At 49.4% G+C, this 25,072-nt stretch overlaps 1 protein-coding gene across 1 annotated transcript in view; it reads right to left on the reverse strand.

The window, feature by feature from the left end:
- Window positions 1-2,747, reverse strand: part of LOC140347551 (protein SSUH2 homolog) — a 46,194-nt gene extending 43,447 nt beyond the window's left edge. Inside the window, exon 1 of the mRNA XM_072434048.1 lies at window positions 2,544-2,747. Coding sequence (XP_072290149.1) covers window positions 2,544-2,556 — 13 coding nt within the window. The 5' untranslated portion in view covers window positions 2,557-2,747. The remainder of the gene's footprint in view (window positions 1-2,543) is intronic.
- Window positions 2,748-25,072: the final 22,325 nt, after the last annotated feature.

Here is a 25,072-nt window from a genome sequence, read left to right on the forward strand (position 1 = left end):
ACTAAACCAGGACTAAAGCAGGACTAAAGCAGGACTAAAGCGGGTCTAAAGCGGGACTAAAGCGGGACTAAAGCAGGACTAAAGCAGGACTAAAGCAGGTCTAAAGCAGGACTAAACCAGGACTAAAGCAGGTCTAAAGCAGGTCTAAAGCAGGTCTAAAGCGGGACTAAAGCAGGTCTAAAGCGGGACTAAAGCGGGACTAAAGCGGGTCTAAAGCGGGTCTAAAGCAGGACTAAAGCGGGACTAAAGCAGGACTAAAGCAGGACTAAAGCAGGACTAAACCAGGACTAAAGCAGGACTAAAGCAGGACTAAAGCAGGACTAAAGCAGGTCTAAAGCAGGACTTAAGCGGGTCTAAAGCGGGACTAAAGCAGGACTAAAGCAGGACTAAAGCAGGACTAAAGCGGGTCTAAAGCAGGACTAAAGCAGGTCTAAAGCAGGACTAAAGCAGGTCTAAAGCGGGACTAAAGCGGGACTAAAGCGGGACTAAAGCGGGTCTAAAGCAGGACTAAAGCGGGACTAAAGCAGGTCTAAAGCGGGACTAAAGTGGGACTAAAGCAGGTCTAAAGCAGGACTAAAGCGGGACTAAAGCAGGACTAAAGCAGGTCTAAAGCAGGACTAAAGCGGGACTAAAGCGGGACTAAAGCGGGACTAAAGCAGGTCTAAAGCAGGACTAAAGCAGGTCTAAAGCGGGACTAAAGCGGGTCTAAAGCAGGACTAAAGCGGGACTAAAGCAGGTCTAAAGCGGGACTAAAGTGGGACTAAAGCAGGTCTAAAGCAGGACTAAAGCGGGACTAAAGCAGGACTAAAGCAGGTCTAAAGCGGGACTAAAGCGGGACTAAAGCAGGACTAAAGCAGGTCTAAAGCAGGTCTAAAGCGGGACTAAAGCGGGACTAAAGCAGGACTAAAGCAGGTCTAAAGCAGGACTAAACCAGGTCTAAAGCAGGACTAAAGCAGGACTAAAGCAGGTCTAAAGCAGGACTAAAGCGGGACTAAAGCGGGACTAAAGCAGGACTAAAGCAGGTCTAAAGCAGGACTAAAGCAGGACTAAAGCAGGACTAAAGCAGGTCTAAAGCAGGACTAAAGCGGGACTAAAGCAGGACTAAAGCGGGACTAAAGCAGGACTAAAGCGGGACTAAAGCAGGACTAAAGCGGGACTAAAGCAGGACTAAAGCGGGTCCAAAGCAGGACTAAAGCAGGACTAAAGCAGGACTAAAGCAGGTCTAAAGCAGGACTAAAGCAGGACTAAAGCGGGACTAAAGCAGGACTAAAGCAGGACTAAAGCAGGACTAAAGCAGGACTAAAGCAGGACTAAAGCAGGACTAAAGCAGGTCTAAAGCAGGACTAAAGCAGGACTAAAGCGGGTCCAAAGCAGGACTAAAGCAGGACTAAAGCAGGACTAAAGCAGGTCTAAAGCAGGACTAAAGCGGGACTAAAGCGGGACTAAAGCGGGACTAAAGCGGGACTAAAGCAGGACTAAAGCAGGTCTAAAGCAGGACTAAAGCAGGACTAAAGCGGGACTAAAGCAGGACTAAAGCAGGACTAAAGCAGGACTAAAGCAGGACTAAAGCGGGACTAAAGCAGGACTAAAGCGGGACTAAAGCAGAGTCTTTCTCTTGGAGCTCACACAGGATCAGGTTTCAGACTTGGTCCAGAGAAAAGCTCAGCTGTTTGTTTGCGTCACAGATGTTCTGGAGGAACTCTGACTCTTTAGGTTCTGGTTTTGTTTGAAGCTGGAGCAGAACTTTCTCTGTGATTGAAACTGAGCCGCTGATGAAGCAGCCAATAGGAGTCAGGCTAGCTGGAAAGGGGCGGGACAATCTCAGGTGCAGGTCCAGACCAGGTCCAGACCAGGTCCAGACCAGGTCCAGACCAGGACCAAACCAGGTCCAAACCAGGTCCAAACCAGGTCCAAACCAGGTCCAAACCAGGACCAAACCAGGTCTAAACCAGGTCTAAACCAGGACTAAACCAGGACTAAACTAGGTCTAAACCAGGTCTAAACCAGGACTAAACCAGGACTAACCAGGTCTAAACCAGGTCTAAAACAGGACTAAACCAGGTCTAAACCAGGTCTAAACCAGGACTAAACCAGGTCTAAACCAGGATTAAACCAGGTCTAAACCAGGACTAAACCAGGACTAAACCAGGTCTAAACCAGGTCCAAACCAGGTCCAAACCAGGACTAAACCAGGTCCAAACCAGGACTAAACCAGGACTAAACCAGGTCTAAACCAGGTCTAAACCAGGTCTGTGTCAGACAGAGCCTAAGGGAATAGTTTTAAATGTCAGTTTTTTTAAGATAAACCGGAAAAACTGCAACATGAAGAGACTCTAAACCAGGTCTAAACCAGGTCTAAACCAGGACTAAACCAGGTCTAAACCAGGTCTAAACCAGGTCTAAACCAGGTCCAGACACGGACCGGCGCTGGGTTTGCGGACCTGACAGAGGACTGGGCGTGTCTGTTCAGACACATTGATCCTTGTCATGTTTAAAATGTTTTATGTTCAAAGTGAATAAAGAATAAGATTAAAGACTTTTACCGCTGCTGTTCATGTTCACGCGCACGCGCAGAGGGTCTTCAGCCGAGTCCGGTCAGAGTCAAGACCAGGACCAGGACCAGGACCAGGATCAGGTCTGGTCTTTGGTCTGCAGCAGGAGGAGGTCTGCAGCAGGAGGAGGTCTGCAGCAGGAGGAGGTCTGCAGCAGGAGGAGGTCTGCAGCAGGAGGAGGTCTGCAGCAGGAGGAGGTCTGCACCAGGAGGAGTGTCCGTCATGGTTCCGCTACGCCTAACACGCGCTGTTTCCGGGTCATTTCACAGTAAAAGCCGCGCGCAGAACTCTGTCATCAACTCTTTTGTTTTTCAGTGTTCGATCATCTGTGATCACGTGTTCAAACTTGTTCAATATGAGTCTGTGACGTAACAAGAGCTTTGGCCCGGGTTTGATTTTCCTTCGAAGAAGATTATGTTATTATTACTGTGGAATGTGCCCCTCCCCCCTGTCCGGCTTCCTCCTCCACCAGTGGATCCAACTCACCACCAGGTGGTGCTCTACAGCTCCGCCCCTTTTCACCCGAGTGTCCAAGACACGCGCCTGAAGGTCAGAGGTCAGAGGACACGACAACAAAGTGGATCATTGACCTCCTGTGTCCTGGTGTCATGTGACCTGATGGACCTTGTGCTTGAACATGGTGTTTGTTCTGGACAGTCCGTGGCTCACACAGAAGTCCAATAACTGACCGCTCGGGTTCAGATCGGGGCTCCGCCCCTCTCCAGGTGTCACTGTCATTGTCCACGTGGGTGTTGAAGTCCCCCAGTAGAACAATGGAGTCCCCGGTCAGTGCACTGTCCAGTTCTCCTCCCAAGGACTCCAAGAAGGCCGGGTCCTCTGCACTGCTGTTCGGCCCGTAGGCCGCCACAACAGTGAGAGACATGTCCCCCACCCGAAGGCGGAGGGACACGACCCTCTCGTCCACCGGGGTGAACTCCAACACGTGCCGACTGAGCTGAGGGGCTATAAGCCCACACCAGCCCCGCCCACACCAGCCCCGCCCACACCAGCCCCGCCCACACCAGCCCCGCCCACACCAGCCCCGCCTCTCCCCGCGGGCAGCACCAGAGAAGTGGAGCGTCCAGTCCCTCTGGAGGAGATGGTTCCAGAGCACAAACTGTGCTGGAGCTGAGGCCGACTATATCTAGTCGATATCGCTCCACCTCCTGCACAAGCTCAGGCTCCTCCCCCCAGCGAGGGGACATTTCATGTCCCCAGAGCTAGTCTCTGTGTCTGGAGATCTGGTCGCCGAGGCCCCTGCCCTCGACTGCTGCCCAGATCTCTCTGCCCCGCCCCTTATGGATCCTCCTGCGGGTGGTGGGCCCACGGGAGGGCCATTTCTATTCTGAATGTGATAAACCAGATATTTCCAGGCCCAATGTCCTGATACAAAATTAATGTACAAAAAATCATCTCTTTCTGGCGCCTTCTGACCTTTAGAAAAGACCTACCCAATGACATGGCAAACAGAATGTCTTCTTTAGGTGTATAAGATAAGATAAGATATTCCTTTATTGTCCCACATGGGGAAATTTCATTGGTGCAACGCAGGAAGATCCAGAAGAACAGATCACTTATTAGGTGTGGTCCTAAAGAAGACATTCCGGTGACGTCATTTCCGGTGAGTGTGTCGCGTTTTCAGAGCTGTTTGTTCTTAGAGCTTTTTATCGATTAATCCACGAATTATACGCACTATTTACGCATCATATACACGAAAGTGAAAGTTTGATTTCTCCGCAAACAATCCGGAGCCTCAAACCACTCACTTTTCTGTATTTCGTGGATTAAAAGCCCTTCTCACTCTCTAGCTCCAGCCTGAACTAGCCTAGCGTAGCCTAGCCGCTAGCGTCATGGCTGGATCTACCTTTACCTGTTTAAGCTGTCATATGTCGAGTCAGAACCCTGGCTCCTTCTCTGATGACAGGTGCGTGAAGTGCAGTGCTCAGCCCCTCAGCGTCTCCCGTGCAGCCGGGACTAGACCAGGAACAGAATAGGGACCAAGTTGTGACAGTTCGGAGGGGACAAGGCGCTAAACGCCGAACCTCAGAGCGTCGTGAGCTTCACGTCTATAATAGGTTTTCTCCCCTCAGCGATCACACGCCCGCTGAACACACGAGAGAAACTCTTGTAATCGGAAGTTCTATTGTTAGAGACGTGAAGCTGCCAGCTGCTAGCGTTAGGTGTTACCAGCTGCTGCTAGCGTTAGGTACGACCAGCTGCTGCTAGCGTTAGGTACGACCAGCTGCTGCTAGCGTTAGGTGTTACCAGCTGCTGCTAGCGTTAGGTACGACCAGCTGCTGCTAGCGTTAGGTACGACCAGCTGCTGCTAGCGTTAGGTACGACCAGCTGCTGCTAGCGTTAGGTGTTACCAGCTGCTGCTAGCGTTAGGTGTTACCAGCTGCTGCTAGCGTTAGGTACGACCAGCTGCTGCTAGCGTTAGGTACGACCAGCTGCTGCTAGCGTTAGGTGCTACCAGCTGCTGCTAGCGTTAGGTGCTACCAGCTGCTGCTAGCGTTAGGTGCTACCAGCTGCTGCTAGCGTTAGGTGTTACCCGGGGGCCAGAATGGGTGACATCGAAGGAAATCTTAGGATCTTAAAGCAGAGTAGGAAGAAGCTCCGTCGAGTGGTGATTCAAGCAGGCGGTAACAACGCCGGCGGAGACAAGCAGAGGTGCTCAAAGTACAAGTAGCTGCGGTGTGTGAATTGGCAAAGTTGATGTCAGACACTGTAATATTTTCTGCCCAATCGGATCAAAGCTGAACTGAACAGCCTCTTTCAGCATCAACAGCTGGTTCTCTAGATGGTTCCCTCAAAACAAAGTAGTCTTTATTGATAACTGGAGTGCGTTTTGGGGAAAGCCCGGGCTCATACGCATGGATGGCCCCTCCCACTTCAGAGGGTTCATCCTTATTAGTTCAGAATTTGACCGATAGTCTTAGTCATGTTTAGTGAGCACCCAGGGATGAGCCCCGGGCGCAGAGCAGCAGTGTAAGACGCTCCTCTGTCGCTGAACTCCTGCCTGCTCTGTCACATGTGAAGTGTTCAGATTCAAGACAGATAGAGACTGTGTGTGTCCCTCTTGTCCCTCGTGTCCCTCATGTCCCTCTTGTCTCTCGTGTCCCTCATGTCCCTCGTGTCCCTCGTGTCCCTCGTACAAATAATGCCAAAAAGTCACATCTCAGAAAAAATATTTCAGGCTCAGACCAAATAACTTAAGGAAAATAACAATCACAAATGACACAAATATACAAATGAATAAACACGTAAAATGTGGACTGCTAAACATTAGAGCAATTTCCTCCAAATCGCTCTTATTTAATGAATTAATTAGTGACTATAACATAGATCTTCTAGCTCTAACTGAAACGTGGCTTCAACAAGACGACTACGTCAGACTAAATGAGTCCACCCCACCCACCCATGTTAACCCCACCCACCCATGTTAACCCCACCCACCCATGTTAACCCCACCCACCCATGTTAACCCCACCCACCCATGTTAACCCCACCCATCCATGTTAACCCCACCCATCCATGTTAACCCCACCCACCCATGTTAACCCCACCCACTCATGTTAACCCCACCCACCCATGTTAACCCCACCCATCCATGTTAACCCCACCCACCCATGTCAACCCCACCCACCCATGTTAACCCCACCCACCCATGTTAACCCCACCCACCCAAGTAAACCCCACCCATGTAAACCCCACCCACCCATGTTAACCCCACCCACCCATGTTAACCCCACCCGCCCATGTTAACCCCACCCGCCCATGTAAACCCCACCCACCCATGTTAACCCCACCCGCCCATGTAAACCCCACCCGCCCATGTAAACCCCACCCATGTTAACCCCACCCACCCATGTAAACCCCACCCACCCATATAAACCCCACCCATGTTAACCCCACCCACCCATGTTAACCCCACCCGCCCATGTAAACCCCACCCACCCATGTTAACCCCACCCGCCCATGTAAACCCACCCACCCATGTAAACCCCACCCGCCCATGTAAACCCCACCCGCCCATGTAAACCCCACCCGCCCATGTAAACCCCACCCACCCATGTAAACCCCACCCGCCCATGTAAACCCCACCCATGTTAACCCCACCCACCCATGTAAACCCCACCCACCCATATAAACCCCACCCGCCCATGTAAACCCCACCCACCCATGTAAACCCCACCCATGTAAACCCCACCCACCCATATAAACCCCACCCACCCATGTTAACTGTCACACCTCCAGGAGCACAGAGGTGGGCGTGGCAGTGATCTCACACTCACGCGACTCATGAGCACTAAAACTAACGACACATGTCACTCATTTAAAGCCTCATGTGTCAATCACATGTCCAAATATGAAAAAACAAGAAGGAGTTTTGTTCATAGTTATCTACCGACCTCCTGGTCCCTACTCAGAGTTTTTAACAGTTTTATGACTTTGTCAAACTTAGAGTTAGCCTGGGATAAAATAGTTATAGCTGGAGCCTTTAATATCCACGTGAACATGAGTGATGACTCTCTCAGTAATGCCTTCAGCGCCTTGTTAGACAGCATTGGTTTCACTCAGAATGTAAATAAAGCGACTTAAACTCTAGATCTTGTCCTAACGTATGGAACAGAGATTAGTGACCTCAGTGTCCTCCCTCAAAACCCTATATTGTCAGATCATTTCCTAATTACCTTCAGTTTATTCTTAAAGATCATCCAGTCCCACAAAATAAAGTTATAATGAAAAGGACAATATCTGAAAAATCTATCTCAAAATTCAAAAAAATAATAGTCAATATTCAGTGACATGTTATGTGATCATGTCATGTGATCATGTCATGTGATCATGTCATGTGATCGCGTCACGTGATCATGTCATGTGATCACGTCATGTGATCGCGTTGTAGCGGGGCTCTCCCTCAAAAATATGGCGAAGTCAGATTTCAAGTGCTCAGGTGGATTTATTGTGCCAAACCAAAGTGCAAAAATAGTGTAACAGTGCAAAATATATACAGTGAGCAAAAAAGGTCCAAAAATCCAAAAACATATATTTACAGAGTTCCAACTATGAGTTCAACTTTAACTCGTTCTCTCTTTTAACTCTCTCTCTTTTACTCACTCTCTCTCTCACACTGTTTCCTTCTCTGTTGTTGGGGACAGACTCACCCCCAGCCAAGAGCGGCTCCCTTTATTCCTCACTTGCCCCTCCCACTGAGCAAAATAACTATATAATTCAATTCCCAAATAAACTGACAATAAACTGTTGTGGCCTCTTCCTACAACGTAAGACATCATTAATTATATACACATGTTCAAAATAAAGCAATATAAACACATAGAATACCCGGTGTCACATGGTCAGCACCACGGTGTGAACAGCTCCATTTAAACTTCCAGGAAGTCCTGGCTCGGTTTCGACCCAACGCGACGCATCGGCGGAGCGCGGCTTCGTGACAAAACAGGCAACAATTGACGTGTGTGTGCTTAGAATGAACCTAACGCGCGCAAGTGTGCACCCTTGGCGGATTAGTGACGGAGGAGTGCGGGGAAAGATGCGTGTGTAGTGTCTGATGCGAATGAATGAAACAGAGGGAAACGCGGGGAGCGGGGAATGTATGAGTGTGTGTTGGAAAGTGCGCGCGGGCATGAAGTGCCGCGCGGTTGCTCAGCAAATAAGCGCCGACACCAGTTAAAGACGGACTGGCTCCGTCACATTATCCCTCCCTTCCGGAAGGTTGACACTGTGGGGCAACCTGGACAAATAATCCGCAACAATGTTCATCTTGCCGGCACGGTGTCGGATGGCGAATCTGAAGGGCTGTAGTGCAAGATACCATCTGGTCAGGCGACTATTATGATCCTTCATAGTGTTGATCCAAGTCAGGGCACTATGATCAGTCTCTAGATCAAACTCACGTCCGAGCAGGTAGTAGCGCAAGCTCTCCAACGCCCATTTGATTGCAAGGCCCTCTTTCTCTACAGCAGAGTAGCGGGTCTCGCGTGGCAGGAGTTTGCGACTCAAATACAATATTGGACGCTCCTCTCCAGGTTCCCCCTGAGCCAGGACTGCTCCGAGGCCAACCATGGAGGCATCCACTTGTACCAAGAAGCGCTTGGTGAAGTCTGGACTCTTCAGCACCGGTGATGAACACAGGTGAGCTTTGAGGGTGTTGAAGGCATTCTCACAGTCCTCGGTCCAGACGACTGGGTTTTGCTGGCCTTTGGCGGTGAGTGCAGTAAGCGGAGTGGCAATCGTTGCAAACTGCGGCACAAACCGTCGGTACCATCCGGCCAACCCCAGAAAGGAACGCACCTCTTTCTTTGTTCGTGGCCTCGGAGATCTCAGGATAGCCTCGACCTTGTCAACCTGAGGCCTCACCTCCCCTCGACCCATCTGATAGCCGAGGTAGCGTGTCTCCTGCCGAGCCCACTCACACTTTGCCGGATTCAGCGTAAGACCGGCTCGCTGGATCTGCTTCAGGACTTGGGAGAGATGTCGGACATGGTCCTCCCAGGTCTCGCTGAAGATGACGACATCGTCGAGATAAGCCGCGCTGAATAGCTCACACCCCTGGAGAACTCGATCCATCAGACGTTGAAACGTAGCAGGTGCTCCATGCAGCCCGAATGGCATCACAGTAAACTGAAACAGTCCAGTTGGTGTTTGAAATGCTGTGTAGGGCCATGAGGACTTCTCGAGGGGCACTTGCCAGTATCCTTTGCAAAGGTCCAATGTGGTTATGTACTTGGCGGAACCAATCTTCTCCAGCAAGTCATCAATCCTTGGCATTGGGTATGCATCAAATTCAGACACAGAGTTCAGCTTTCGAAAGTCAATACATATCCTGAGTGATCCGTCTTTCTTGAAAACAATCACTACAGGACTGCTCCATTCGGATTTGGAAGGTTCGATGACTCCCAGTCTCAGCATTTCTTGGATCTCATCTTGGAGCTTCCCAACAAGCTGCTGTGGTACACGATATGGTCGCTGTCGGATCGGGCGACCCTCCTTCAGGCGGATGACATGTTCCACCACTGTAGTTCTTCCAGGACTGGCACGGAACAGCGAAGACACTTCTTTGAAGGTCTGGAGTAGCTGTGTGGCTTGCTCAGGAGGAAGATGAACCAGCACAGGGGTAGCAGTGTTGGTCAGTCCCTCCAGTCCCATGTCCGTCTCTTCCCCGTCCTCGTCATCGTCTACTTTCCTGACCAACAGGACTTTTGTTGGAGCTTGGACTGGACGCTCTCTCCACTCCTTCAGTAGGTTGACATGGTACGTCTGCCTGGACTTCTTTTTCTCTGGATGCAGGACCTCGTAGGTGACTGGTCCCATCTTCCGGGTGACAGTGTACGGGCCCTGCCATTTTGCTAAAAGTTTATGGGTTGAGGATGGCAGAAGAAGCAGCACCTTCTGACCAGGCTGGAACTCACGACTGCGGGCTTGGCGGTCGTACCAGGTCTTCTGGGCTTTTTGAGCACCTAGCAAGTTCTTCTCTGCCTCCTCTAAGTACTTTGACAGTCTCTCTCGCATTTCAAGTACAAACTTGACAATGCTCCGGTCACTTTGTCGTGCTGGTGGGCCCTCCCATTGTTTGCGTAGAAGGTCCAAAGGCCCCTGAACATCCCAGCCATATAACAGTTCAAATGGAGAAAATCCAGTTGACGCCTGTGGGACCTCTCGATAGGCAAACAAAACAAAGGGTAGCCAACAGTCCCAGTCTTTGCCGGTATCATCCACGAACTTCTGGAGCATCCGCATCAGTGTCTGGTTAAACCTCTCAACCAGTCCATCCGTCTGTGGGTGGTACGGGGTGGTTTTGATGGAGGAAATGCCCAGTTGCTGCTGGAAAAGGTGCATTAACCGAGAAGTGAAGTTGGTTCCTTGGTCCGTGAGAATTTCATCAGGTAATCCAACTCTGGAGAACAGTTGAACAAGCGCTCGAAGGACAGCAGGCGCAGTGATGGTTCTCAGCGGAAAAGCCTCTGGAAATCTGGTGGCATAATCCGAGATGACCAGGATGTACTGATGTCCACTGCTGCTCTTCACCAGGGGCCCCACAATGTCCATCGCAATCCTTCGGAAGGGAGTGGAGATAACTGGAAGAGGCTGCAAAAAGGCACGGTCAGACTTGCGCACTGGACATGTTTTCTGACAGGTCGGACATGTAGCGCAATATTTGTGAATGTCAGCATACATGGACGGCCAATAAAATCTAGAACTGACGCGCAAGAATGTTTTGTGGCGACCGAGGTGACCTGACCATGGCACTGTGTGTGCTAAATGCATGACAAGGGTCCTACAGCTAAAGGGAACAACAAGACGTTTACATTCATCACTAACAATATACAACACCCCATTGTCAATAATAAACTTCTCTTGACCCAGACAACCTTTGGTTTCTTTTCCCACCTTAGCAAAAAGACTTTTCAAAGTAATATCATTGCTTTGCAACAAAGAAACATTTTCAGGTACATCCCACACAAAAGAATCACAATTTTCAGGATTTAAAGACCACATTTCATTTTCAAAGCGTCGCTGACGCTGGGATTTCCTTGGCCCTTTGGTGCCTCCCTCACACAGTCTACTGTCCAAGTCTGGCAGAGGTTGGACACCGGCTTTCACTTGTGCCCGCGTAAGAACAGAACACGACACATTTCCACAGTCATTATTCCCCCCAGAGTCAACATTCCCAGACAACAGGTCCATCAGAAAAGGTAGGTCCCAACCGAGAATAGCATCCACGGGTAGGTTTTCTACTACTCCCACAGCCACCAGATAGGGCTGGTCTGCAACTGTTATGGTAACCTCCACAGTAGGATAAAGGTGGCTATCTCCGTGCACACACAAAATGTCCACTGTCTTGTCATAGTTTATGCTGCTAACTGGCACTGAGCTACGTTTGATAAGGGATGTGAAACTACCAGTGTCCAGTAAAGCAGAAACCTCTTGGCCATTAATTAGCACATTTTTACAGCGTTTAATAGTACTTTCTGTCTCATGAGTGCCCTCTGCCTCTGGTCTTGGAGGATAGCCCGCTCCGCTAACTTTAGCTTTACGGACTGGGCAAACTGAGGCTTTGTGCCCAGGTTGTTGGCAGGAAAAACAAATAAACTCCTTACCAGGTCCTCGTTGGTTTGGGGCAGAATTCATGGTACCTGACACGTCTTGGTTGGTCTCACGTCTGGCAGGCCTTGGTAGAAAAGGTTGAGCTGGTGCGCGCTGGGATGCTGTGGTTAACCGGGCAGAAGATACTCCTTTCCGAGCGTTGAGATACTGCACGGCCAACTTAGCAGCGGTAAATCCATCGGCTGGCTCATGTTCCTTCACCCAGGTCCTCACTTCAAAGGGAAACACCCGCAGAAGCTGCTCCATGATGATCGCTTCACCAATTTCCTCCTTGGAGCGTTCATCCGGTCTTATCCAGCGGCGATAGAGTCCTCGGAGGCGATGATAGGTCTCCGTAGGGCTTTCATCATGCGGCAGAGTGCTGGAGCGAAACTGCTGTCGGTAAGTTTCGGGTGAAATGTTAAATTTCGCAAGCAGAGCTGCTTTCAGGTCCATGTAACAGTGGGCTCTGTCTTCATCCATAGCAGAGTAGGCCCCCAGTCCCTTTCCAGTCAATAAGGGTACAAGACGACACGCCCACTCGTCCTCTGGCCACCTCCAGGTTCTAGCTATCCGCTCAAAACGTAGCAGATAATTTTCCATGTCCTCACCTCTCTGAAACTGTGGTATTTTTGGCTCATTGTAAGGTCTCCATTCTGGTCTCGGCCTGTCCTCAGCTTCCGGTACATGGCGCTGCGGCTCAGCATCATCGATCTCCATGCGGCTTCCATGGAACACCGATCTCTGGCCACCAGGGGTTGGCGACTCATGATGTGCAGGCAGGTTCGGCGCTGGACGAGGTCTTCGAAGAGTCGGCTGCGAAGGGGATGCAGGTTGAGCCCCGCGCTCCACAACAGTAGGAAAAGAGGCTCTCAGTCCCCGGAGTTCGGCTAGCAAACCCTCTTCGCGGCGTTGCTGTCCCGCTAGAAAATCTCTCATCAGCGTCACCATGTCCTGACCTGGTTCAGATGATGGCCCGGGCTTCTGCTCCCACTCTTCATCCTCATCTGTCTCCCATGCTGGGTCTGGAGCTCCTGCCCCCTCTGGCTGTCGATCACGGCCTTGTGATCGCAAACCTGTGCGCTTTGGTTGGCGAGAAACTTTCTTCCGACTTGCCATATCCCACTTCTGACACCAAATGTAGCGGGGCTCTCTCTCAAAACAATGGCGAAGTCAGATTTCAAGTGCTCAGGTGGATTTATTGTGCCAAACCAAAGTGCAAAAATAGTGTAACAGTGCAAAATATATACAGTGAGCAAAAAGGTCCAAAAATCCAAAAACATATATTTACAGAGTTCCAACTATGAGTTCAACTTTAACTCTTTCACTCTCTCTCTTTTACTCTCTCTCTCACACTGTTTCCTTCTCTGTTGTTGGAGACAGACTCCTCCCACAGCCAAGAGCTGCTCCCTTTATTCCTCACTTGCCCCTCCCACTGAGCAAAATAACTATATAATTCAATTCCCAAATAAACTGACAATAAACTGTTGTGGCCTCTTCCTACAACATAATACATCATTAATTATATACACATGTTCAAAATAAAGCAATATAAACACATAGAATACCCGGTGTCACATGGTCAGCACCACGGCGCGAACAACGTGCATTTAAACTTCCCGGAAGTCCTGGCTCGGTTTCGACCCAACGCGACGCATCGGCGGAGCGCGGCTTCGTGACAAAACGTAACAATTGGCGTGTGTGTGCTTAGACTTAACCTAACGCGCGCAAGTGTGCAGCCTGTGGATTAGTGACGGAGGAGTGCGGGGAAAGATGCGTGTGTGGCGTCTGATGCGAATGAATGAAACAGAGGGAAACGCGGGGAGCGGGGAATGTATGAGTGTGTGTTGGAAAGTGCGCGCGGGCATGAAGGGCCCCGCGGGCATGAAGGGCCCCGCGGGCATGAAGGGCCCCGCGGGCATGAAGGGCCGCGCGGCTGCTCAGCAAATAAGCGCCGACACCAGTTAAAGACGGACTGGCTCCGTCACACGCGTCATGTGCTCGCGTCATGTGATCGTGTCATGTGATCACATCACGTCATGTGATCGCGTCATGTGCTCGCGTCATGTGATCACATCACGTCATGTGATCGCGTCATGTGATCGTGTCATGTGATCACTGTAATATACTTGTATAGTATGTTTTAAGTTTAGCCGAGCCAGATACGAGGCGAGAGTGTCTTCAGACTTGTTTTATTAACACGTGCGGGAACTCCGGAAGTACCGGTACGGATTGCAGTAGGGACATATTACGCGGTTGCGCAATACATTACATCCCCCTTTCTCAGAATAAAATAAACAGTTTAAAAGAACAGTCATCCGTGTAACATTTTACATAGGACATTGAAATAAACTTTTCTTTCAATATATATACATATATATCAAATAGTTCTTTTCTTTCCATATACACATTAACAGCAAAAATATGGCATTTCACAAATTCCTTTTTTTTTTTAATTTTAGATCAATACTAACAATAATAACAATAATACAAACTAACTAGGAAGGAGAGGTTGCCAGCACATCACTTCCACTTTGGCGTTTGTGTACGCCCTGATTATAAGTTCAGTTTATCCGGCGGTTTCACCACTCTGCCCCGTCTGGTTCGATATTGTTCACCTGTTTCAGTTTGTGAGCACTGGGGGCTACACACAGAGGGTGTAGAAGGCAGCTCTGGAAGGGAAGCACACTGCTGCTCCTTCGCTGCTGGTGTTCTCTCCGGTGGTTCACACCAGGGCTCTTCATCAGGTGTGATGTGACGTGAGCGGTTTGCAGTTGCGGTGCTGGTACGGAGATGTTGGCTGGTACGACGAAACAACTTGCCACTATGTGGCTGAACGACGACTGCCGGGGACCATTTCTGGCTGCCAGGATGTGGAGCCATCCTGACCTCATCTCCAGGTCGTAGATCTGGAGATGAAGTCAGGATGTGGAGCCATCCTGACTTCATCTCCAGGTCGTAGATCTGGAGATGAAGTCAGGATGTGGAGCCATCCTGACCTCATCTCCAGGTCGTAGATCTGGAGATGAGGTCAGGATGTGGAGCCATCCTGACCTCATCTCCAGGTCGTAGATCTGGAGATGAGGTCAGGATGTGGAGCCATCCTGACCTCATCTCCAGGTCGTAGATCTGGACGGGGACGTGCTGCTCTCCTGTCGTGGTAGAGTTTCTGGGTGCACTTTGTCTTGTCCAGTAGATGTTTTGTTTTGCAGGAATCATAGTTCATGGGTTTGAGTAGTGCACGCATGGTTGGTAATTTGTTGCGAGGTCTCCTGCCCATGAGCAGCTGAGCGGGTGACAGTCCAACTGATTCGAGCGGAGTTGTTCTGTCGTCTAACAGAGCAAGATGTTTATCTGGTGCTTTGCTCCACAGCCTCTTTACTGTTTGAACTGCTCGCTCTGCCTCACCATTGGAGTGCGGTGTGTATGGTGAAGATGTCTTGTGCTGAATACCATAGCTTTCACAGAACTCCTTGAACTCCTCTGATGCGTACTGTGGGCCATTGTCCGTTCTCAAAATGGTAGGAATGCCATGCCTGCTGAACTGAGCTTTCATCGCTTCGATGGTCGTGCGGCTGCGCTGATCTTTCAGCTGGTCAGCTTCAATATATTTTGAATAATAGTCCACTACTACCACGTACTGCTTTTCCTCAAACTCAAACAAATCCGAAGCTACAACTTCAAATGGTAACTCGGGCGTTTCAGTTGGCATTAGCGGTTGCTTTGGGAGTTTGTTTTGAACTTCAGCACATTTGGAGCAGTTTCTGATCATGCTCTCAATCTCTGCTCTCATTCCTGGCCAATATAGCACTTCACGTGCGCGCTGTTTGCATTTCACCCCAAATGGGACGGATGTATCAGGCCTAACATGTGTTTCATGGTGGGGGGAACAACAATACGCATACCTTTGTACACGATGCTATCTGTAACAGCCAGTTGACTTCTTGAGTCCCAGTAGGGCTGCACAGGGATGGGCACATCTCTTCTGTTGTCCGGCCTTGTTGAAGGATCTGTTGGAGAAGACTCAATTCATTTTTAGTAAGTGTTTGCAGCTCAGCATATTTCTCGTTGCTCACAGACAGAAAGCTGATCATGGAGACACACTCTAAGGAGCCTGCCTCTGGCGTTTTGTCGGACAGTTGTGCTCGTGACAGCGTGTCTGGTAGCTCCATGTCTGGTAGCTCCATGTCTTTGCCTCTCCTGTATTTAACTGTGATGTCATACCACTGGAGCCGCAATCTCATTCTTTGTAAGCGCATTGGGGTCGACAGCAGCGTTTTTTTTATAAATGTCCTCAAGTGGTTTGTGGTCGTTGAATACTGTGACATGTTTCCCAAAGATGTAGTGGTGGAACCTAGTGCAGGCATGAACCATGGAGAGCATTTCCTTCTCAATCTGCGCGTAGCGCGTCTCTGCATCAGTCATTGATCTTGATGAGAAGGCCACCGGCTGGTCGTCCTGAACCAGCACAGCTCCCAGTCCAGTGCTGCTTGCGTCACAGTAAATCTCCACAGGTTTTGACACATCATAGAACTTAAGTACAGGGTGATGTGTACAAACATCCTTGAGCTTATCAAACGCTTGCTGTTGCGCTGGCTGCCATGCAAACTCAACATCGCTCTTGGTGAGTTGCCTCAGTGGCGCGTCGATTTCGCTGAGGTTTGGAATAAACTTTGACAGATATGTCACAAATCCCAGGAAACGTCGGACACCTTCCTTGTCTGTAGGAGGCGGCATGCACCTAACAGCCTTAGTTTTAGCTGGGTCAGGTTTCAGTCCATCAGCTGTTATCAAATGTCCCACATAAGGCACAGCTGACTTTCAAATGTGGCACTTATTAAAGTTCAGTCTCAAATTGTAGCTTGTGGCTCTCTCCACAACCTTCTTCAGTGACTGTCATGTTCTTTCAGTGTTGATGCTGCGACAAGGATATCATCCATTATGCCAGTATCTCCATCAATTCCCTCCAGCATCTGGTCCATGATGCGTTGGAATATCTCGGGCGCACATTTGATGCCAAACGGGAGCCTCAGCCATCTGTATCTTCCTATTGGAGTGTTGAACGTTGTCAGGAACGATGACGCCTCGTCTAACTCAATCTGCAGGAAGCCTGACTTTGCATCGAGAACAGAAAACACTTTTGCATTGGGCATTGTGGACACAACTTCTTCTATTGTGCGCATTGGGTAGTGCTCTCGTTTCATTGCTTTATTCAAGTCATTAGGATCTATACAGATTCTGAGTTTGTCTTTGTTTGTGACAACAACCATGGAACTAACCCATTCTGTTGGTTGGTCAACTTTTGCAATGTGGCCGTCTTGCACCATTTCATTTAGTTTTTTGACTATTTTTGGTTTGAGTGCTACTGGTTGTCTACACACAGGATGTACAACAGGTTTTGCATCTGGGTCAATTTTGATTGTGTATTTACCTGGAAGTGTCCCTGTAGTGCGCGTCAGCTCTGGAAAGTTCTCAAGACCAGCAGGTGTGCTTGAAGTTGAGACAGTGTTATTAACTGAGTCCACTTTGTTCACCACACTACTGTCTTGTAAAGAGCCAATTCTCAATATAAGGTCTAGTGCCTCAGCTGTTGTGCCACTTAACACATTCTCTTGTGCAATGTCCACTATTTCAAACTCTGCTTTTGTCTTGCGGTCTTTGTATTTTAATGGGAGGTCCACTGCTGCAACAGGCTTTATTTTGTGGTTTGAGTAGGTTCTGAGCACTCTTTTGGAAGGTTTCAGCTCACCTTTGTGCTCCAGGAATTGGTAACAGTTCAGAGTCAGCGTGTTACATTTTGCACCTGTGTCTATTCTAAACTGTACTTCCTGAGCCAAAATGTCAATATTCACCAACCACTTGTCATTTGCCAATGTTGCTACTGGAACTACATCTGTTGTCAAGTTAATGTCCAGTATTTCTTCTTCATACATGTCATTTGTTGACTCAACATTTACTGCACTCACTGAGCGACTGCGACAGACTGAAGTGGTTTAGTTTGTGAAGCATGAGCAAGTGGAGCCTTTTGCTGGGCATTTACCTTGGTTCCATTTGTGTGTAGGGTCTTTTCCACATTTCGGACAATTCTTTGTTTTGCTTTGCACATCTTGGTTGCGTGTGTTTTTTCTGAACGTGACTATATGCTTTTCTGTTCTGTGCATTAAACTTTGGTTTGCTTGACACTGCCGAGACGTGTGTTTCCTCCTCTCTCACGATTCTCATTTGCGTTTGTGACATTTCGAACTGTTGGGGGATTTCTATGGCTTTAGCAAGTGTCAGCTCCTCACCTTTGTCAAGCAGCCTCTCTTGGACACGCTTTTCTTTCACGCCGGCGATAATAGCGTCAATTAACATGTCGTCTGAGTCAGCATATTCACAGTCCAATAATAACAGTCTTAAATCCTTCACAAAATGGTCAAATGTTTCGGTTGCACCTTGTTTCCTCTGTTTGAAACGATGCCTGGCGATCCGCTTGTTTTTTCGAGGTCTGATACATCCGGAAAACTTGTCGAGGACTTTGACGGGGTCATCTTTTTCGCCGTCAGCCCACTCGAGCGTTTTGTAGACTTCTCTCCCTTGTTCGCCAATCCACGTACCGATCCAGCCTGCCTTCTGCTTGGCTTCCAGCGCAGACAGAGGACCGTCGAACACGAAGCTAACGTGGCTCCGAAACCTCTGGAACTCTTGATATAAATCCGCTGCGTCCCAGTCTATTTTCGGATGGTCAAACTGGATCGTCATGGCTACGCAGGTACTTTCTGTACTTGACAGTTTTCTGACACCATGTAATATACTTGTATAGTAAGTTTAGCCGAGCCAGATACGAGGCGAGAGTGTCTTCAGACTTGTTTTATTAACACGTGCGGGAACTCCGGAAGTACCGGTACGGATTGCAGTAGGGACATATTACGCGGTTGCGCAATACATTACAATCACGTCATGTGATCGTGTCATGTGATCGTGTCATGTGATCGTGTCATGTGATCGTGTCATGTGATCGTGTCATGTGATCGTGTCATGTGATCACGTCATGTGATCGTGTCATGTGATCACGTCATGTGATCGTGTCATGTGATCGTGTCATGTGATCGTGTCATGTGATCACGTCATGTGATCACGTCATGTGATCACGTCATGTGATCATGTCATGTGATCATGTCATGTGATCACGTCATGTGATCACGTCATGTGATCACGTCATGTGATCATGTCATGTGATCACGTCATGTGATCACGTCATGTGATCACGTCATGTGATCACGTCATGTGATCATGTCATGTGATCATGTCATGTGATCATGTCATGTGATCATGTCATGTGATCCTGCTGAGAACAGTTTTAGTCCCAGTTTAAGTGATCAATTTGTCGACTTGACCATGAATTCTCTGAAGTCTGCTCTTGATGTTGCAGCTCCGTTAAAACAGAAGGTCATTAGGTCAAAGCGCCTCCTCCTGGTACAACCAAGAACTGCGTTCACATAAACAAAGAGTTAGAAAACTAGAGGGATTATTTCGTCGCTCTCACACAGAAGAATCTCTAAAAGCTCTTGTCCTATCAGCAGCTCTGTGTGAGGCCCAAACCAGAGACTATTCACATCTAATAGAAGTCAACTAAAGTAACACGCTGTAGCCATGGTAACACACTGTCACAGCTGTAGCCATGGTAACAAACTCTCACAGCTGTAGCCATGGTAACAAACTCTCACAGCTGTAGCCATGGTAACAGACTGTCACAGTGCAGTAGAGCCCTCACTCCCAGCTTCTCTCAGCTCTGATGATTTCCTCCTATTTTTTAACAATAAATCAAAACAATCAGAGATAAATGAGATAAAATGACTCGCACTTTTCGCCCTGAACTAGCCCAAGCTGTAAATCTAACGTCTCAGATAAATCCACCTGTAACTTTAGAAATGTTCAGCTGTTGATCAAGCAGAGATAACTTCAGCCATTATGTCCTCTAAAAGCTCCACTTGTGTCCTAGACCCCATTCCAAGCTCCTCAAAGACATTCTCCCCCTAATTATAGACCCTATTCTTAATATAATAAATACTTCACTCGAAAGTGGCTATGTTCCAGTCCTTCAAACATGACGTCATTAAACCTCTTCTGAAAAAGACTCATCTAGATCCCGACCTATTGTTAAACTACAGACCTATTTATAATCTGCCCTTTGTCACAGCAGTGTTCAGAACCCACCACAGCAGGGTTCAGAGCCCACCACAGCAGGGTTCAGAGCCCACCACAGACGATGGACTGGTCTCAATCCTGGTTCTGACCTCAGCGTTTGACCATCGACCACAACATTCTACTGCAGAGGTTAGAATGTGATGTAGGTGTCAGAGGCCCCGCCCTCCTATTTATCTGATAGGTACCAGTTTGTTCATGTAAACCAGAGCTCCTCCCCTTGTTCTAAAGTAACTTACGGTGTGCCTCAGGGGTCAGTACTGGGTCCAGTTCTGTTTCCTCTTCATATGCTGCCATTAGGTCACATGATCAGGTCACATGGCATTAACTTCCACTGCTCTGCAGACGACACTCAGCTGTATTTATCAATGAACCTGATCAGAGCGATCAAGTTCAGACTTAGAGCTCGTGTGAAGGAGATAAAAACCTGGAGGACACTTAACTACCTGCTTCTGTGCTGGAGGTCATTGTGCTGGAGGTCATTGTGCTGGAGGTCATTGTGCTGGAGGTCATTGTGCTGGAGGTCATTGTGCTGGAGGTCATTGTGCTGGAGGTCATTGTGCTGGAGGTCATTGTGCTGGTCCTAAACATCTACGAGATGCTCTATCTGAGCAGATAGTCTCACTGAAGCCTCCAGTTCTACTGTAAGAAACCTCAGAGTCTTATTTGACCAGGAGCTCTCATTTAAAGCTCATATAAATCAAGTCTGTAAAACAGCCTATTTCCATCTGCGCAACAAGAGCCAAAATCAGAAGAATCCGGCCTAAAAGTGAAGCTGAAACGTCTCCTGCATTTGTAACGTCTCGATTCTCCTGTAACTCCTGCTCGCAGCAGGTCCTAAAAGCTCCATAAAAAGCTTTAATTGGTTCAAAATGCAGCAGCAAGATTACTAACAGAACTAAAAGAAGAGAGCACATTACGCCGGTGCTGGAGTCTCTTCACTGGCTCCTGTCGAGTTTAGAATCACATTTAAAATTCTACTTCTGACCTACAAAGCCATAAATGACATGGCCCCTCCCACCTCAAAGATGCTCTAGAACCATCTCATCCAAACAGAGCTCTTCGCTCTCAGAATGCCGGCCTTCTGGTGGTGCCAAGAGTCTCTAAAAGTACAGTAGGAGGTAGAGCCTTCTGGTGGTGCCAAGAGTCTCTAAAAGTACAGTAGGAGGTAGAGCCTTCTGGTGGTGCCAAGAGTCTCTAAAAGCACAGTAGGAGGTAGCGCCTTCTGGTGGTGCCAAGAGTCTCTAAAAGCACAGTGGGAGGTAGAGCTCCTGTGTTATGGAATCAGCTCTGTCCATGTTAAAAAGGCTGACACAGTCTCTTCATTTAAGTCCAGGATTAAAACTTTCCTCTTTGAAATCTCTTATGGTCAGAGTAGTTAGGAACAGAAACATAAACCCACAGCTTTAGCTCCGCTGCCCTAGCAGCAACTGTGCTGGGGGAAGTATGACAGCTTAAGCTCTGTCCTCTTCTTCTGACTTATTCTATCAAACAATATTTAATTTTTAATTCCACTTGCAAACTGTTCACCGCCTTCTTTGTCTTTGTCTCACTCCTGAGGACCTGTGGACCCAGATGTCCCTCTCCTGGTGAAGTGTCCCTGCCCCGTGTGGACGGTCCCTCATCTGCCTGAAGAGTGGCTCCAGTCTCCCTCACGTCTGTGAGAGTTAGATCCTCCTTCATCTGGAACTAACCCAGGTCCAAGGACAGAAGGAGGGTCTAAGGACAGAGGGAGGGTCTAAGGACAGAGGGAGGGTCTAAGGACAGAAGGAGGGTCTAAGGACAGAGGGAGGGTCTAAGGACAGAGGGAGGGTCTAAGGACAGAAGGAGGGTCTAAGGACAGAGGGAGGGTCTAAGGACAGAGGGAGGGTCTAAGGACAGAAGGAGGGTCTAAGGACAGAGGGAGGGTCTAAGGACAGAGGGAGGGTCTAAGGACAGAGGGAGGGTCTAAGGACAGAGGGAGGGTCTAAGGACAGAAGGAGGGTCTAAGGACAGAGGGAGGGTCTAAGGACAGAGGGAGGGTCTAAGGACAGAAGGAGGGTCTAAGGACAGAGGGAGGGTCTAAGGACAGAAGGAGGGTCTAAGGACAGAAGGAGGGTCTAAGGACAGAGGGAGGGTCTAAGGACAGAAGGAGGGTCTAAGGACAGAAGGAGGGTCTAAGGACAGAAGGGGGGTCTAGAGACAGAAGGAGGGTCTAAGGACAGAAGGGGGGTCTAAGGACAGAAGGGGGGTCTAAGGACAGAAGGAGGGTCTAAGGACTGAGGGAGGGTCTAAGGACAGAAGGAGGGTCTAAGGACAGAGGGAGGGTCTAAGGACAGAAGGAGGGTCTAAGGACAGAAGGGGGGTCTAAGGACAGAAGGAGGGTCTAAGGACAGAGGGAGGGTCTAAGGACAGAAGGAGGGTCTAAGGACAGAAGGAGGGTCTAAGGACAGAGGGAGGGTCTAAGGACAGAAGGAGGGTCTAAGGACAGAGGGAGGGTCTAAGGACAGAAGGAGGGTCTAAGGTCAGAAGGAGGGTCTAAGGACAGAAGGAGGAGCTAAGGACAGAGGGAGGGTCTAAGGACAGAAGGAGGGTCTAAGGACAGAGGGAGAGTCTAAGGACCGAAGGAGGGTCTAAGGACAGAGGGAGGGTCTAAGGAAAGAGGGAGGCTCTAAGGACAGAAGGAGGCTCTAAGGACAGAAGGAGGGTCTAAGGACAGAAGGAGGGTCTAGGGACAGAGGGAGAGTCTAAGGACAGAAGGAGGGTCTAAGGACAGAAGGAGGGTCTAAGGACCGAAGGAGGCTCTAAGGACAGAAGGAGGGTCTAAGGACAGAAGGAGGGTTTAAGGACAGAGGGAGAGTCTAAGGACAGAGGGAGGCTCTAAGGACAGAAGGAGGGTCTAAGGACAGAAGGAGGGTCTAAGGACAGAGGGAGAGTCTAAGGACAGAAGGAGGGTCTAAGGACAGAAGGAGGGTCTAAGGTCAGAAGGAGGGTCTAAGGACAGAAGGAGGGTCTAAGGACAGAAGGAGGGTTTAAGGACAGAAGGAGGGTCTAAGGACAGAGGGAGGCTCTAAGGACAGAAGGAGGCTCTAAGGACAGAAGGAGGGTCTAAGGACAGAAGGAGGGTCTAAGGACAGAAGGAGGGTCTAAGGTCAGAAGGAGGGTCTAAGGACAGAAGGAGGGTCTAGGGACAGAGGGAGAGTCTAAGGACAGAAGGAGGGTCTAAGGACAGAAGGAGGGTCTAAGGACAGAAGGAGGGTCTATGGACAGAGGGAGGGTCTAAGGACAGAAGGAGGAGCTAAGGACAGAGGGAGGGTCTAAGGACAGAGGGAGGGTCTAAGGACAGAGGGAGAGTCTAAGGACAGAAGGAGGGTCTAAGGACAGAAGGAGGGTCTAAGGACAGAGGGAGGGTCTAAGGACAGAGGGAGGGTCTAAGGACAGAGGGAGGGTCTAAGGACAGAAGGAGGGTCTAAGGACAGAAGGAGGGTCTAAGGACAGAGGGAGGGTCTAAGGACAGAAGGAGGGTCTAAGGACAGAGGGAGGGTCTAAGGACAGAAGGAGGAGCTAAGGACAGAGGGAGGGTCTAAGGACAGAGGGAGGGTCTAAGGACAGAAGGAGGGTCTAAGGACAGAGGGAGAGTCTAAGGACAGAAGGAGGGTCTAAGGACAGAAGGAGGGTCTAAGGACAGAGGGAGGGTCTAAGGACAGAAGGAGGGTCTATGGACAGAGGGAGGGTCCAAGGACAGAAGGAGGAGCTAAGGACAGAGGGAGGGTCTAAGGACAGAAGGAGGGTCTAAGGACAGAGGGAGAGTCTAAGGACAGAAGGAGGGTCTAAGGTCAGAAGGAGGGTCTAAGGACAGAAGGAGGGTCTAAGGACAGAGGGAGGGTCTAAGGACAGAGGGAGGGTCTAAGGACAGAAGGAGGGTCTAAGGACAGAAGGAGGGTGTAAGGACAGAGGGAGGGTCTAAGGACAGAAGGAGGGTCTAAGGACAGAAGGAGGGTCTAAGGACAGAAGGAGGTTCTAAGGACAGAGGGAGGGTCTAAGGACAGAGGGAGGGTCTAAGGACAGAAGGAGGGTCTAAGGACAGAAGGAGGGTCTAAGGACAGAGGGAGAGTCTAAGGACCGAAGGAGGGTCTAAGGACAGAAGGAGGGTCTAAGGACAGAAGGAGGGTTTAAGGACAGAGGGAGGGTCTAAGGACAGAGGGAGGCTCTAAGGACAGAAGGAGGGTCTAAGGACAGAGGGAGGGTCTAAGGACAGAGGGAGGGTCTAAGGACAGAGGGAGGGTCTAAGGACAGAAGGAGGGTCTAGGGACAGAGGGAGAGTCTAAGGACAGAAGGAGGGTCTAGGGACAGAGGGAGAGTCTAAGGACAGAAGGAGGAGCTAAGGACAGAGGGAGGGTCTAAGGTCAGAAGGAGGGTCTAAGGACAGAGGGAGAGTCTAAGGACAGAAGGAGGGTCTAAGGTCAGAAGGAGGGTCTAAGGACAGAAGGAGGGTCTAAGGACAGAGGGAGGGTCTAAGGACAGAGGGAGGGTCTAAGGACAGAAGGAGGGTCTAAGGACAGAAGGAGGGTGTAAGGACAGAGGGAGGGTCTAAGGACAGAAGGAGGGTCTAAGGACAGAAGGAGGGTCTAAGGACAGAAGGAGGTTCTAAGGACAGAGGGAGGGTCTAAGGACAGAGGGAGGGTCTAAGGACAGAAGGAGGGTCTAAGGACAGAAGGAGGGTCTAAGGACAGAGGGAGAGTCTAAGGACCGAAGGAGGGTCTAAGGACAGAAGGAGGGTCTAAGGACAGAAGGAGGGTCTAAGGACAGAGGGAGGGTCTAAGGACAGAAGGAGGGTCTATGGACAGAGGGAGGGTCTAAGGACAGAAGGAGGAGCTAAGGACAGAGAGAGGGTCTAAGGTCAGAAGGAGGGTCTAAGGACAGAAGGAGGGTCTAAGGACAGAGGGAGAGTCTAAGGACAGAAGGAGGGTCTAAGGACAGAGGGAGGGTCTAAGGTCAGAAGGAGGGTCTAAGGACAGAAGGAGGGTCTAAGGACAGAGGGAGAGTCTAAGGACAGAAGGAGGGTCTAAGGACAGAGGACTCTGGGACATCGTCCCTCGCCACCACAGACATTGTCTGACTTCATCGCCACCACAGACATTGTTGATTCATTTCTCACTGTCGCCCTCAGAGGCAACTGTTGTTGTGATTTTGGGCCTTACAAAAATACATTGAATTGAATATAATTGAATATAATTGAATATAATTGG

The sequence above is a fragment of the Eucyclogobius newberryi genome, unplaced genomic scaffold (genome assembly GCF_026437365.1).
Source record: "Eucyclogobius newberryi isolate DKJ021-1_F unplaced genomic scaffold, fEucNew1.0.hap1 SCAF_11, whole genome shotgun sequence".
Classification (NCBI taxonomy): domain Eukaryota; kingdom Metazoa; phylum Chordata; class Actinopteri; order Gobiiformes; family Gobiidae; genus Eucyclogobius; species Eucyclogobius newberryi.